This window comes from Photinus pyralis, unplaced genomic scaffold, assembly GCF_008802855.1.
Source record: "Photinus pyralis isolate 1611_PpyrPB1 unplaced genomic scaffold, Ppyr1.3 Ppyr1.4_LG6, whole genome shotgun sequence".
In the NCBI taxonomy this organism is placed as follows: domain Eukaryota; kingdom Metazoa; phylum Arthropoda; class Insecta; order Coleoptera; family Lampyridae; genus Photinus; species Photinus pyralis.
In genome coordinates, this window is record NW_022170663.1 from 32378683 (window position 1) to 32391116 (window position 12434).

The 12434-nt window shown below is 37.3% G+C and overlaps 1 protein-coding gene and 1 long non-coding RNA gene across 2 annotated transcripts; one reads left to right on the top strand and one right to left on the bottom strand.

The window, feature by feature from the left end:
- Positions 1-3877: 3877 nt before the first annotated feature.
- On the top strand, positions 3878-4758 carry LOC116174176. The gene is made up of 3 exons (XR_004146053.1): positions 3878-4172; positions 4225-4297; positions 4351-4758. It is a non-coding gene; the product is annotated as an uncharacterized LOC116174176 (long non-coding RNA).
- A 661-nt stretch (positions 4759-5419) lies between these two features.
- Positions 5420-6058, bottom strand: LOC116174599. Its single transcript, XM_031492539.1, has one exon. It carries the CDS (start codon positions 6056-6058, stop codon positions 5420-5422), a length of 639 nt encoding a protein of 212 aa, XP_031348399.1.
- Positions 6059-12434: the final 6376 nt, after the last annotated feature.

The window sequence follows — 12434 nt, forward strand, 5'->3', positions numbered from 1 at the left end:
AGGGAGAAATCATAAATACTTTTAGATCCACTTTGTTCGATATATATATATATATATATATATATATATATATATATATATATATATGTCGTAGTCTTTTAGTGAAATCAGTCATTTCACGAAACGCCTAGTCATTTATATGAAACTGTGGCACAGTGTACTTTCCAGGGCCAAGCGATTGGATTCCCTTCCCATTAGAGATCGATAAATGGTATCCTTATCGATCTAGAAGGGGAAGGGAAATTACCCCACACGTACAAATTTTCAGCGTTTCACTAAATGACTAGGCCTCGGGCTAGGCGTTTCGTGAAATGACTGATTTCACTAAAAGACTACGACATATATATTGGTAATGTCAGTCAGAGTTTCATTCGCCACATTTAATACTGTCAAATTATCAGTTTGCGATGAAACCATTGCGTCCGTTTCCCTAACGGCAACTGTCTCTGTCTCCGTTAGCGTGCCATCAATTTCCAAAACGTATTCCGTTATTTTGGCAGTACCAGCAGTCTAGATGGATCAGTAAATATAATACACGTACGTCAAACTAACACTTACGTCATAATTGCCAGAAGCAGATGTGCCACCCTCATCGGCTTCATTATCCACGTCCACTAAAAGCGCAGGGGCTGGACATACATTCCTAACATAGGGTTGATTTTAATTAAAGCTTCCAACACATTAAAGAATAAAGTTTACCTGTGTGATTGAAGTCTACCTGCTCCTGTGTTCTTCACTATGCCTTCACAAACAAGACATTTTGCAGCAGGTCGTCCCTTATCTTTTATTAATTGAAATTTTAAACGTTCAAAGTTAATGTTTGGCCTTCGACCACGGTTACTCATTATTATCTCTGTAATATTCAAATTATTCACAAATCTTGATCAAATACAAACTCACCAGCTGATTATAACCTAACCTATATCGTTCAGTCGACATTAGTCTACAATTTTCGACATTGTTGACACGAATACAAATTGTCGACGTAAAGATGACATGTGTATGTCGACTATTAAAGTCGACGCGCCGACGCCCATCTCTGGTGATGATGCAGCATTCGATTGCTTTCTCCAACGTTTCCTTGTCATTTTGAAGTAATTTTTCAAGTTTGTCGTCATTTATACCTGTAATTAACATAGTTTTAATTAACTCGTTTTGTAGATCACCGAATTCGCAGCAATTGGCTTGGTTTTTCAAGGTGGTCACAAATTGCTCGATTGTTTCGTCTGCAGATGCGTGTAGTGAAAAACTTATATCGTTCATATGAAAGGTTACGTTTCGGTATGAAGTAGTCATCAAATTTCGAGATCAGCGTCTCGATTTTGTTCTGTTCTCCTTGAGCGAACGTGAATGAATTGAAGATGTCGATGGCCTCTTCACCCATGCAGAATAACAACTGCGCGCATTGAATTTTCTCTTCTTTGGCATGAGTTCTGTTGCCGTTGCATATATTTGAAATTTTTGCTTCCATTTCTTCCATACAGTTGTTAAGTCACCAGGGTCGTAGATAAGGGGTGGGGAGGGGGGGTTAGGGAGTTCAAACCCCCCCTCATTGAGAAATAAGAAAATAAAAAAATATTCACTTTAGCACATTACTATGCTTGCTAACAAAACTAAAACAAAAGAAAAACACATCTCGGTATCCTGGCGCCCGCCGGTCAGCTGCTTTGCTGATGCAGATGAAATGAGATGATTCAGTTGTTTCTACACTATTGTTTTCAGTTTTCTTAACGACATGCAACAGATTGTCCGTTCGGCGTTCGTTGTCGGTTATCATAATAAAATAAAACAAAGAAGTAGGTAATAAGTAGTAATTAATTTATTAGACAGTGTACGTACCTACTATCCTTGCCAGGGATCTGTGCCCCTGCGTCATCATTTATATTTTATGGTGTAATATGAAAAAAGCTAGTCAAATTATGTCCGTAATAATTATATGTATAATATCCTTGAATGATAATGTATGCTCAGAGATGGCGGCAGCGGCGCTAAAAATCTTATTGACATTACGAAGTTTTGTTATGCTGTGAATTATCTGACGAATTTGTAAAGCGCAATTGATGGTCGGCAAAATATCTTAATCTGCGCCTAATTTGTAAATATCCAAGAAATTGCCTTACTCTAATTAAACTAATAATCAAAACAGTGTCATGTTTTATGCAACGCTGATGTAAGAAACAACTACAATTGTACTATAATTGATAGTTTAAAAATGAATCTTGTAGAGTTTGGGCAGTAAGAAGTGAAATTTCAAGCACCCAAATCAGTTGATTGACTCATCGAGTGTAATTTCTTGATATGCCCAGTAAAATCTGTATAAGGCTCAAGAATTAAAAAAAAAATCTCATGTCGGTACATGTATATTGTTACAATATTATTAATACATCAGTGTGTTAATAACATTTTAGTAATAAACTAATCCGTATCCGAATCGTAATCTGAACTTTCGGAGCAACTATCAATATTAATTATCATTTCGTTTACAGTGAAATCTAATACTTCTTCTCGTTTATACCACGCCTTTATAACGTCTTCTGTGTGTCGCACACAATTGGCCCAAAACGTTTCGTCACCAGGGGCGGCTCTCTATAAAGAGCCAAGGAGCCATGGCACCACCTCAAGGAACCTGCTAATTATCAATTCTTAAAATATAATTAACTATTATTAATTGTGCTCACTAGAGTACATAATTGTGTTTTAAAACCTTAAAACAAAAAAAGTAAATGATTTGATAAATTAGGTACCAAGAAAAATTCATTTGTGCTTATCCGTGGACTTCAAATACGGTCGAGCCGTGCCAAACTGAAACTGGCTCGTATTTTCCAACAAGTGTGGACTTCCGCGGGGAGTAGAGGGGTGGGAGGAGCGAAACCGAAGTAGCGTTTTATACGTACAACTTGAGCCATCAGAAGTTTGGCTCATAAGCACAATTGAATAATGTGTGCGTGTATTACTATGCTTTGCGCCGTTTTCCTTGTTTCAGTCGTGATAAGTCAAACAATTTTTTTTACTTCTGTGTAAGATTACACTTCCCGGATTAATTGTTACGTAAAATACACAAATTAAAAAACCATTTAAATAAACCTTTTTCCATGCATTCTCTGGAAAATAGACTTTAAATAAAGCAATAAGCAGGCCGTTACCGGACTTAAATATTGTTAGAAAACGAAATGTGTCTGAATCTTCTTTAAGAGGACCACACGACAATAGCGATAAATCCGAAAATAAAGGAGTAGGTATTCAGGGAATTAATAAATTTCGGTACCTACTTGTTTAGATAAAGATTTGAATAGTTATTTGTACAACTATTGCTGAAAATGATACTTCGGAGTTCGGCCTCATTAATACAACTGAAAATAAAATGTTGCTGTTGTTTATAGATCAGACTAAACGCCATGGAAACGGATAGTACAAATCGTGAAAAAAGTAACACTTTCCATACAATTTTTTGTCAAAAAAATCCGCTAATTCTCATCTAAAACAACACAAAATGAATTACTGGAATGCATGCTTGAAGTATACTTATAATGAAACAAGCCTCCAAAGAAATTAAAGGGGCTAGATTTGTTTCCGTCACTTGCATTATAAATATTCGAATTATACTCAAAATCTAAATAACTGGAATAATATGAAAACAAAAATTTGTAACTATTAAAATAATGGGGAGGAGGGCACAATTTGGCACTACCTTCTACGCAGCTTACGAACCGCCACTGTTCGTCACATTGTTGCAGTGCCTCGTTCCACATAGAAATTACACTGTGGTCACTGTAGCCGTCTCGTCCAATATGTGTAACGTTGTAATTATTCTAAGTTAGTCAGTACGAATTTCCCTTGTTACGGCACTGGCGGGGGAGAATGCGATGTAACTTTCAATTGTTAGTTTTGACGATTGTGGGTTTCGGGATTGGTACCTGCGCGATTGGCGGGGCGAGGAAAATTCGTGCGTGTCTTACTTTCTTTTCGTTGCTCGTTTTGGGAAGACGCAAAAGTGTCGGTTGAATATTAGTTCGCTGGTGTAATGTCGTAAAAGATTGGTTTCCGTCATCTATTGAAGTATTACCTTTCACGGAATCATCTTATTAAACTATGGATTGATATTTTTTTTTGGTTAATCAATATCGTAGTGAACTCTTTTGAGAGGCTTTTAAACGAATTACCAGCGAAACTATGTAAGTAGATATACGGGATTAATATCTCGGCCATTATAATGTTCATTTTTAGTGACCGTATCTTCCTGATCGTTATTAATTATCATACAACGTCAATCTTTCCAATAGACCTTCTTTAATAAGAGGTAAAGAGGGTTATGCGTACTAAAATGCACCGTTTTAAACAATCGCTTTTTAGGGTCCTTGTATCCCGTGTAAATTTGCACATTAACATATGTCACCGGAGGGACGTCCATTTTGAATTATTACCAACAGATGCCTTCATCTGAATACACATTCAGCAGTAATCAGCCGTTTGGAACCATGAGATAGAATACATGACCTATATCTGAGCTTATCACCGTCGACACAATTACTTAGCCTATATCAATTATCTGACCAGTTTTGGGGAAATTTTCACTATTTTAAATTTAATTGTAATCGTAATTCTGGTTAACGATCTTTCGATTAATGCCTACATAATTGGCTCTGATTATTGTTTTTGCATTTGAGATCTCCTTCGGAGACATGATTTAATATTGGTTTGTCCTATTACGATCGTGGGAAGTACCGCAAGTGGTAAGCCCTCAGGCACCGTTAAGTACCTCACTGTAGCATTTTTGATTCACCGAGGCATTCTCGGTAAATTTGTCCTTTTATTCTTTATTATAGCTACTAGGTTGAACATTCTTGGGATGAGCTCACTCCACGAATGCCTTCGGAACTACGGGTAAGAATAATACCTTCTCTTTATATACTTGTGTGTTCGCCACCTCGTTTTGGGGTTAATAACGTTAAGTTTCATGCCGTCGGGTGTGATCGAGTTATCGTTCACTAATTTGTGGGCTTAATGTTCAATTAAGTAAAGTTTTTGGGGGGAATTCAATTTAGGGGAAGAGATTAGTAAATGTATATTGTTTTTAGTAGTGCATATTCATGCGTTAAGATTTTTTCTTGAATTTGGTGTACCTTACTGAATAAATTTTTGATTTTTGGGTGGTCAGGTACTCACTGATTATATTATTGTTGTGCCGCTACTGTTACACTTCCTTATTTCGGTAACAGTCAGTGTATAATATTCCAGGTAATAAGGTGGCGCCCTTACTGCTTTGCTCTAGCATACCTAATTATTAGATGAGAGGAACGGAATCCAGTGCCCGCAGAGACCGAACGAGACCTAATGACCCTTGAGTGCTCAAGCTTACCCCGATTAATAGTCACCCCTGAGCTAGTTGGCCGATTAGCGGCGGGTTTGAGCAAATTCACCGTTATATATGTTTATCGTAATAACTTTTAGCATGTGCCCACACCAACTCGATAGCATTAAATTCGTAGTGGTAGGGTGGTAATCGTAAAACATCATGTCCATGGTTCCTAATGATGTTGTCGACCTCATATTGTTTTTGGATTCCTAACGATTTTATAAATGAATACAGCTCGGGCTTGAAGAGTGTAGAATCAAAAGGAATATTTCTTCTGGTCAACCAAGCAACCATATCACCTTTAGTCCAAGACGATGTGGGCAGTTTCTCTACTAATGTAGAGTGGTATGGTGCATTATCGATGACAATTAACGAAGGCTCTTCCAAGTTGTTTAACAGATTATTGATAAGCCATTTCTTAAAGAGATCTCCATTCATTTCCCCATGATAGTCCTCTTTCAACGACTTCGAGGCAAATAAAAGAGAAGCGTTCTGTATAAACCCGGTGCTTGTACCAGCATGGACAATAATAAATCTTTTCCCATCGTAACCTGCAGGTTTTCGCACACTTTTTAAATCTTCATCTTGCCATGACTTTCCGGGGTTTCCCTTTGAATAAATCCATGTCTCATCCATGAACGCAATTGGTCTTCGACTAGATGAACGTATCTCCTGCATATATTGTCTAAGAAACTTGGTTCGCATTTCTGCAATGTTCGGCTTTTCTATCAATGCCCTACGATTGGAGTCTTTTTTGAATTTAAATCTAAGGGCATGTACCGCACGATTTAAACTTCTGTCACTTAATAATACATGGGAGTTTTTGATTTCAGCATTTAACGCTGCCACCGTGACATGCTTCTCTGTAAATAATTAGATACATTTTAAAAATGAACTAAGAGTCAAGTATTATAATGAACTCACTTTGTGCATACATGTTATACAATGCATTCCGAATGCACATTTTTGATGTTTCCGGCAGATCCTCAGATTTTGGTTTGGCACGTGGTCGTTTTTTCCCAGGACTTGACAAAATTGGATCGACAAGTGCTCGAGACTTGATTTTTTTTACCATCCTGACAGATATGCCTAGGGCGTTAGCTACACGCTGTAATTCTACGATCATATACACTTGAGTGTAAATACTAACTACGTACCTCTTGGACACAAGACACAGGCAACAAAGGTGCGCCATTTTCTTTCTCTTTTTCAAAATACTGCAGAAGGTTCAACACAAACTGCTGTGATTGTGTGTGTAAAGGTAGCCATCGCAATGGGTATTACCCAATCGGTACAAAAAATAGGTAGGTGTATGAAGTAGGTAAAATAACTCACACACGAAATAGTTCTAAAAAGAACTGTTGTCGACACTATGTAAATAAAAGCGGAAAAAAGGTAAATGGAAAGAATCAAACAAAATGCAGTGACAGATGAACGAAATGAGAGGTTATGTATGTCGGTCAACAAAACAATCACGTAGCTAGTCAAATGAGTATCCAATTTTATAAACATGAGAAACAGGAGCCACCTTATTTTCATCGGTGTTCTCTTTTCACCGCATTGAATCCATTAATAGCGTACGTCGAACGCGTGAAATGCACTTTATTTATGATCTATCCTTGTTTGAATTGCGCGGTAATGAAATGGCATTATCAACAAGTTAGATTTTGCTTGATTCGTACGTTGATGACGCAGGGGCACAGATCCCTGGCAAGGATTTGATATACCTACTCTTTGATTGTGTTTAAGACGTTTAAGTTTAGTGTTGTTAGTGCCTTAAAGGGGTAGTATACCCAAAATCAAAAAAATTGTAGAAGAAAATCTAAGAACAACATTTCAAACCGGAGTTTTCTACGATGAGTAGTTTTCAAATTATTAACGATGAAAGTTTGATGGACAGAACATGTGACGTCATCCCGACATCGTGGGTGCGGCGGCACGGATCCAAGCAGTCCAAACGCGTCAGTTCCTTCATATTCTAGTTCGCTTTCCTTTGAAAAAAACAAGAAAACCTTACTGAAGTATCATCCGAACATATATCCTCATATAAATTTGGATATTTGTAATAAATTTCTGTACTCAGCTCAGATTGGATACCTATGCTTTCAGTAAGCGTTATTGGTTCCATTTGATTCAGTTCTTCTGTTTGATTGTGGTATATGTTTGATGTTGAACTGGTTTCTCCACTACGAAGTTGATCGTTTACCCACAATAAGCAATCAGACACAATCTTACTTTCTTAGATAAGATGACTGACGTTTTGTAGCTTTATTAGGACCTTTGTTTCTTGTGAGATGTAAAGAAGGGATTGCAGTATTGTTAGCCTTCTCAAAACTTTATACTGAGGCACAGGGTCATTTCCTTCTTGTACCTTCCAAAAAAAATTATCAACTTTAAAGTGGACACTGCAAACGACGTGACTATCTATGATTCAGCGGTTTTTTCTACTTTTCAAGACTTTATTTCGACACGCCTCCTTCTTTTCTCGGGGAAAATTTGCAATGTTACATTGGCATTTTTCAAATTATTGTTGCAGCGGAAAACACAAAGTTAGGCATTTTTGAAAATAATGCAGATCAATGACTACCAGTCTCAAATTAACACGTCAAACGTCATCGAATCCATATATTACTATAGCGCGCCACCGACCCATTTGTCGGGATGACGTCACAACGACCGTTTTTTACATTCGACACCTTACCATTTAATAACGAAACGGCGTAGCGAGTTGCGGTTTTCACCGTTACTCTTAGATATTTTTAATCTATCTTTAGACGAAAACATGAAATTTGGGTATACTGTCCCTTTAAGGGAAAGATTATTTAGGTAAGTAGGTCCCTAATATAGATAAAATCTTACAGTTGCATTTATTTAATAAAATGGAATATTTAATATTTTTTTCAACGTCGTCAATCGATGATGCCGAATTGCCGAGAGATGTTTAAAATACGGCGCTGATTTTAATGTAGTCCAGTCATATTAATGTTTCACCTCGGAATGGAAGACAATAAGCTATAAACTTGTGTACACCTTTATTTTGTCAGTCTGAAAGTTGTCTCAAAAGTCACATAAAATCTCGTGTCCGCGTCTTAAGATATTCAAGGTAAAAGGTCTCAAAAATCGTTTTTTTTTGCACATATCTCGTTTTGTATGGTTTTAATGTCATTTGTACTAATTATAAAAAGTGTAGGGAATAAAATTATCTACAACTTTTACCCCAAACATTTTTCTATATACTCAACGGTTTTTGAGATAAAGGACGGTAGCAGGGCCACGCCATATGAGTTGCATTATACTTTAAGGGGAAACAGTAAATTAATAATTTTATTTCTACATAACGTAAACACATTTAAGATTGTTAGATGTTCATGTTCAACACAATTTACAATTCTGATGCACTTCTGCTGTGTAAATATGGACAGTTATTAAAACAATCACATTGAAATTAATAACACTCACATTGACTAAATTAACATCACAACCTTTAACTTTTTTCATTCATTATCGTCACTTCACCACTAATCTTCATCGGAACTGCCGGTGTTTACAATAAATTGTACATTGTCAATAAATTCATTTCTCGTAGGAATGTTATTTGCTTCTAACCAAGAACGTATCACTTCCTTACGATTATTCATTGTTGGTGGCTTATTTATTTGAACACTTGTAGGGTGCGTTATCCATAATCACAATTGAGTTTGCTGGTAAATTTGGTACATATAAGCTGCTTCTCTAACCACTGCATAAAGTTGGTATGATTCATATCATCGTGATAATCCCCCAATTTACTGTGCGACATCCTCTACAAAACCAGAACGATTACCAGCATACTACGATGTACCTCTGTCTTCTGACCAGCCCTATTGTATATATGTTACCGGCAAACTGAGAAATCCGGCATTTTGCAAAATCCCTAGGCATTTCGCGAAATGACCAATGCAGGAGGCAAAGTCAGAAATGGAGCTCGAGTTCGCACTTTGCCTGCATCTCTTTAGGGATTTCGCGAAATGCCCATCCATGCAGGCAAAGTGCAAAGGCTTCGTCATTTCCCACAGATTGCGCGTACAGCGTTGCCATTTAATTGTACGACGATTGCGATTTTACATAAATACATATGAATTTCTTCTCGATCGAACATCAACATGGTTGAAATAAAAATATTGTAATTACACTAACGTATTGGGTGTTTGAATGCAATTACAATCTGTACTCCTTCTCTTACGGCTAACCGGTGCGTGGTAAAAGAAATAGAATTAGTACTATTTCCACTTAATATGTTTGCTGGTTTAAAATGGCCAAGAAAAATATGTTAGTAGGTATATTTGTAAACAATATTTGGTTTCAAAAATAAAGCCATCCGTGTAGAATATATCAGATTGGGGAAGGTACGGTTACGAGTATACTAACGCGACAGGTTTACGTTTGACACCGCTGTACTCGCGCAATCTGTGGAAAATGGCAGAGCATTCTCACTTTGCCTGAATGTTTGGGCATTTTGCGAAATCCCTAAAGAATAGCAGGCAAAGTACGAACTCGAGCTCCATTTCTCACTTTTCCTGCGCCATTAGTCATTTCGCAAAATGCCTAGGGATTTTGCAAAATGCCGGATTTCGCAGTTTGCCGGTAACATATATAAACTTCCGATACTTCATGTGATTGTCAGCATTTACTCATTCCGTACGATGGGTGGATATAGGTTTCGTCCAAGTATATAACGGGTTTCTTGTCACATTCAGGTTGTTCATTTTCTTTTAATCTTCTTAAATAACGAGAACGCTATACTACAATGTCACTTCTTTCCATTGCCAACCTACGTTTGTCCTGACACTTCTTGTATCGAAAACCAAGTTTCGCTTGCGAAGAGTTTTCCTTCCACCCATTTAGTTGATCTTTTCTTGCATTTTTTCTAAGAGCATTTTAAAATAGGTACCTAACCTTTATTTATGCACAGATCGTCGCCTACTAAACATATATGACTACACGTTGAAATGGCGGTAAAGAGTATAATGTAATGGGCATGATTAAATTATTGCTCCAAAGCGTCTGTTTATTTACAAATGAATCTGAGGCGTCTGAAAAGTTATTGCTCTGTTTTCTGATTATGTAATTGAATGCAGCAAAAATTTTTCACTCTTTTGGATATGGTATTCGATATCCTTTGCCACAAATTCTCGATAGGATTAAAGTCCCGAGATTGCGCTGGCCAGTCCAACCTATTGATTTTATTCCTCTCCATCAATGATTGAACCAATTTTGCTCTATGGCAAGGAGCATTGTCATCCTGGAAAACAATTTTTTTACCAAACAGGTCTTTTCCACTGGGTAGCATCTTGTCCTGCAGTACATTGATGTATTTGGCAGAGTTCATAATTCCAGAGACGACGTGTAATCGACCAACTCCTTGAGCGGACCTGCAACCCCATATCATAACGGAGGTTGGATGTTTAATTGTTGGAACAACACATTTGGCAAAAATTCTTCACCAGGAAACCTTCTGACGTAGGTGTTTCCGGCATGGTTATTGATATTAAAAGTAGATTCGTCGCTAAATGCTCTGTTGTCCAGCAATGAGTTGCTGTCAAGTCGCCTTTGGAAGTTCAAGTTAAGTACGATTTACCATGTAAACAAAAATTTCAAAGGTGACTCGACATCAACTCATTTTTGATCGCATAGTATACAACTCTGTGGCGTAACGTGATCATTCGTTTCGCAGGCGCACGAGAATGGTATATTTATCTCGGTCTCGGTGCGACGATGCCGGATGGCGGATGTCATACCATATTTCGAAATATGCTTCGTTTTCATAACGGAAAGTACAAAACTGCCCTCTCCGAACTCGTAATTATTTAATTCCAAGCTCAACATTGAATCGAAATTCGAAAGCCCACCTGACGATTCAATTATGTTTGTAATTGTATTACTATTTTTTACGCATAGTTTAAGTACCTTAGGGCCGGTTTTACAATTACACTTTTACGGAGAATAAGATATTCTTGGAATAACTGCCATAGCAACATGTATGCCATTGGTTGATACAATGGTAACCAACGCAACCGTCGACATTTATTCTAGGTATAAGTGGTGGTTTCAGACCACATTAGATAATAAGGCATGTAAATTAAGTACACCTTTAATTAAAGTAAATATAAACTTAGTACAGGTACGTTTATGTTGACGTTTAGTATTGTACTGGAAAATCCTAATGTGAATACATCACACGCCCCTTCTTAAACAAAATTAAAAAAATAACATTTCATTGGTATACTTAAATATTACATTATTAATCGGTCTGGTATTTTAACAAGTCTGCCACTTCTGGTATAATAGTCACTCGTCACAATCGGGTTTGTCTCACTGGAAGTAGTGCCCACTTTCACTTCAGGTTCGCACTTCAGAGTTTCTTCGCTCATCCGTCTGGGATTGATCTGTTGCCTATTCCGCCGGTAATCCGCTTCACCTATGCGAACAATGTAGTCGTTAGGGCCTGATTTCTTCATTACAACGCCAGGTTTCCAATTACGTATACCTTCTTGAACGAAAACGTCTTGTTGTGGCTCCAACTCATACAGCTTTTTCGTTGAGACGTCATAGTACGCCTTTTGCCTTTCTTGTAGAAGTTTTAGCTGATCCTTACTACCTCGAATTGGGAACTTAGGCTCGAGAAGTTTACAACTAACGGGTAAAGCTGTCCTTAATCTTCTTCCCATCAGCAGCTCACTAGGAGAAGGTAAGTTTTGTTTGGCAGTAACATTATAATTTAATATAGCGGCGAATGGATCTTCTTTTTCTAGGAGACACTTTGTTAAAAGACTTTTTACAGTCTGTACTGTTCTCTCAACCATTCCATTAGATCTCGGATATCGAGGACTAGATGTAGTTAACTTTATATCATACCTATTTGCAAATTCTATAAAGTCCCATGAATTGAACGGAGGTCCATTGTCGGAAAATACTTCTTCAGGCAATCCATTAATTGCAAAAATATTCTTCAAGCATGAGATAACAGTGTTACCTGTTTTGTTGGGCAATTTGTTAACCACAGCAAACTTGCTAAAATAGTCTACTACAACTAGGAAATCTT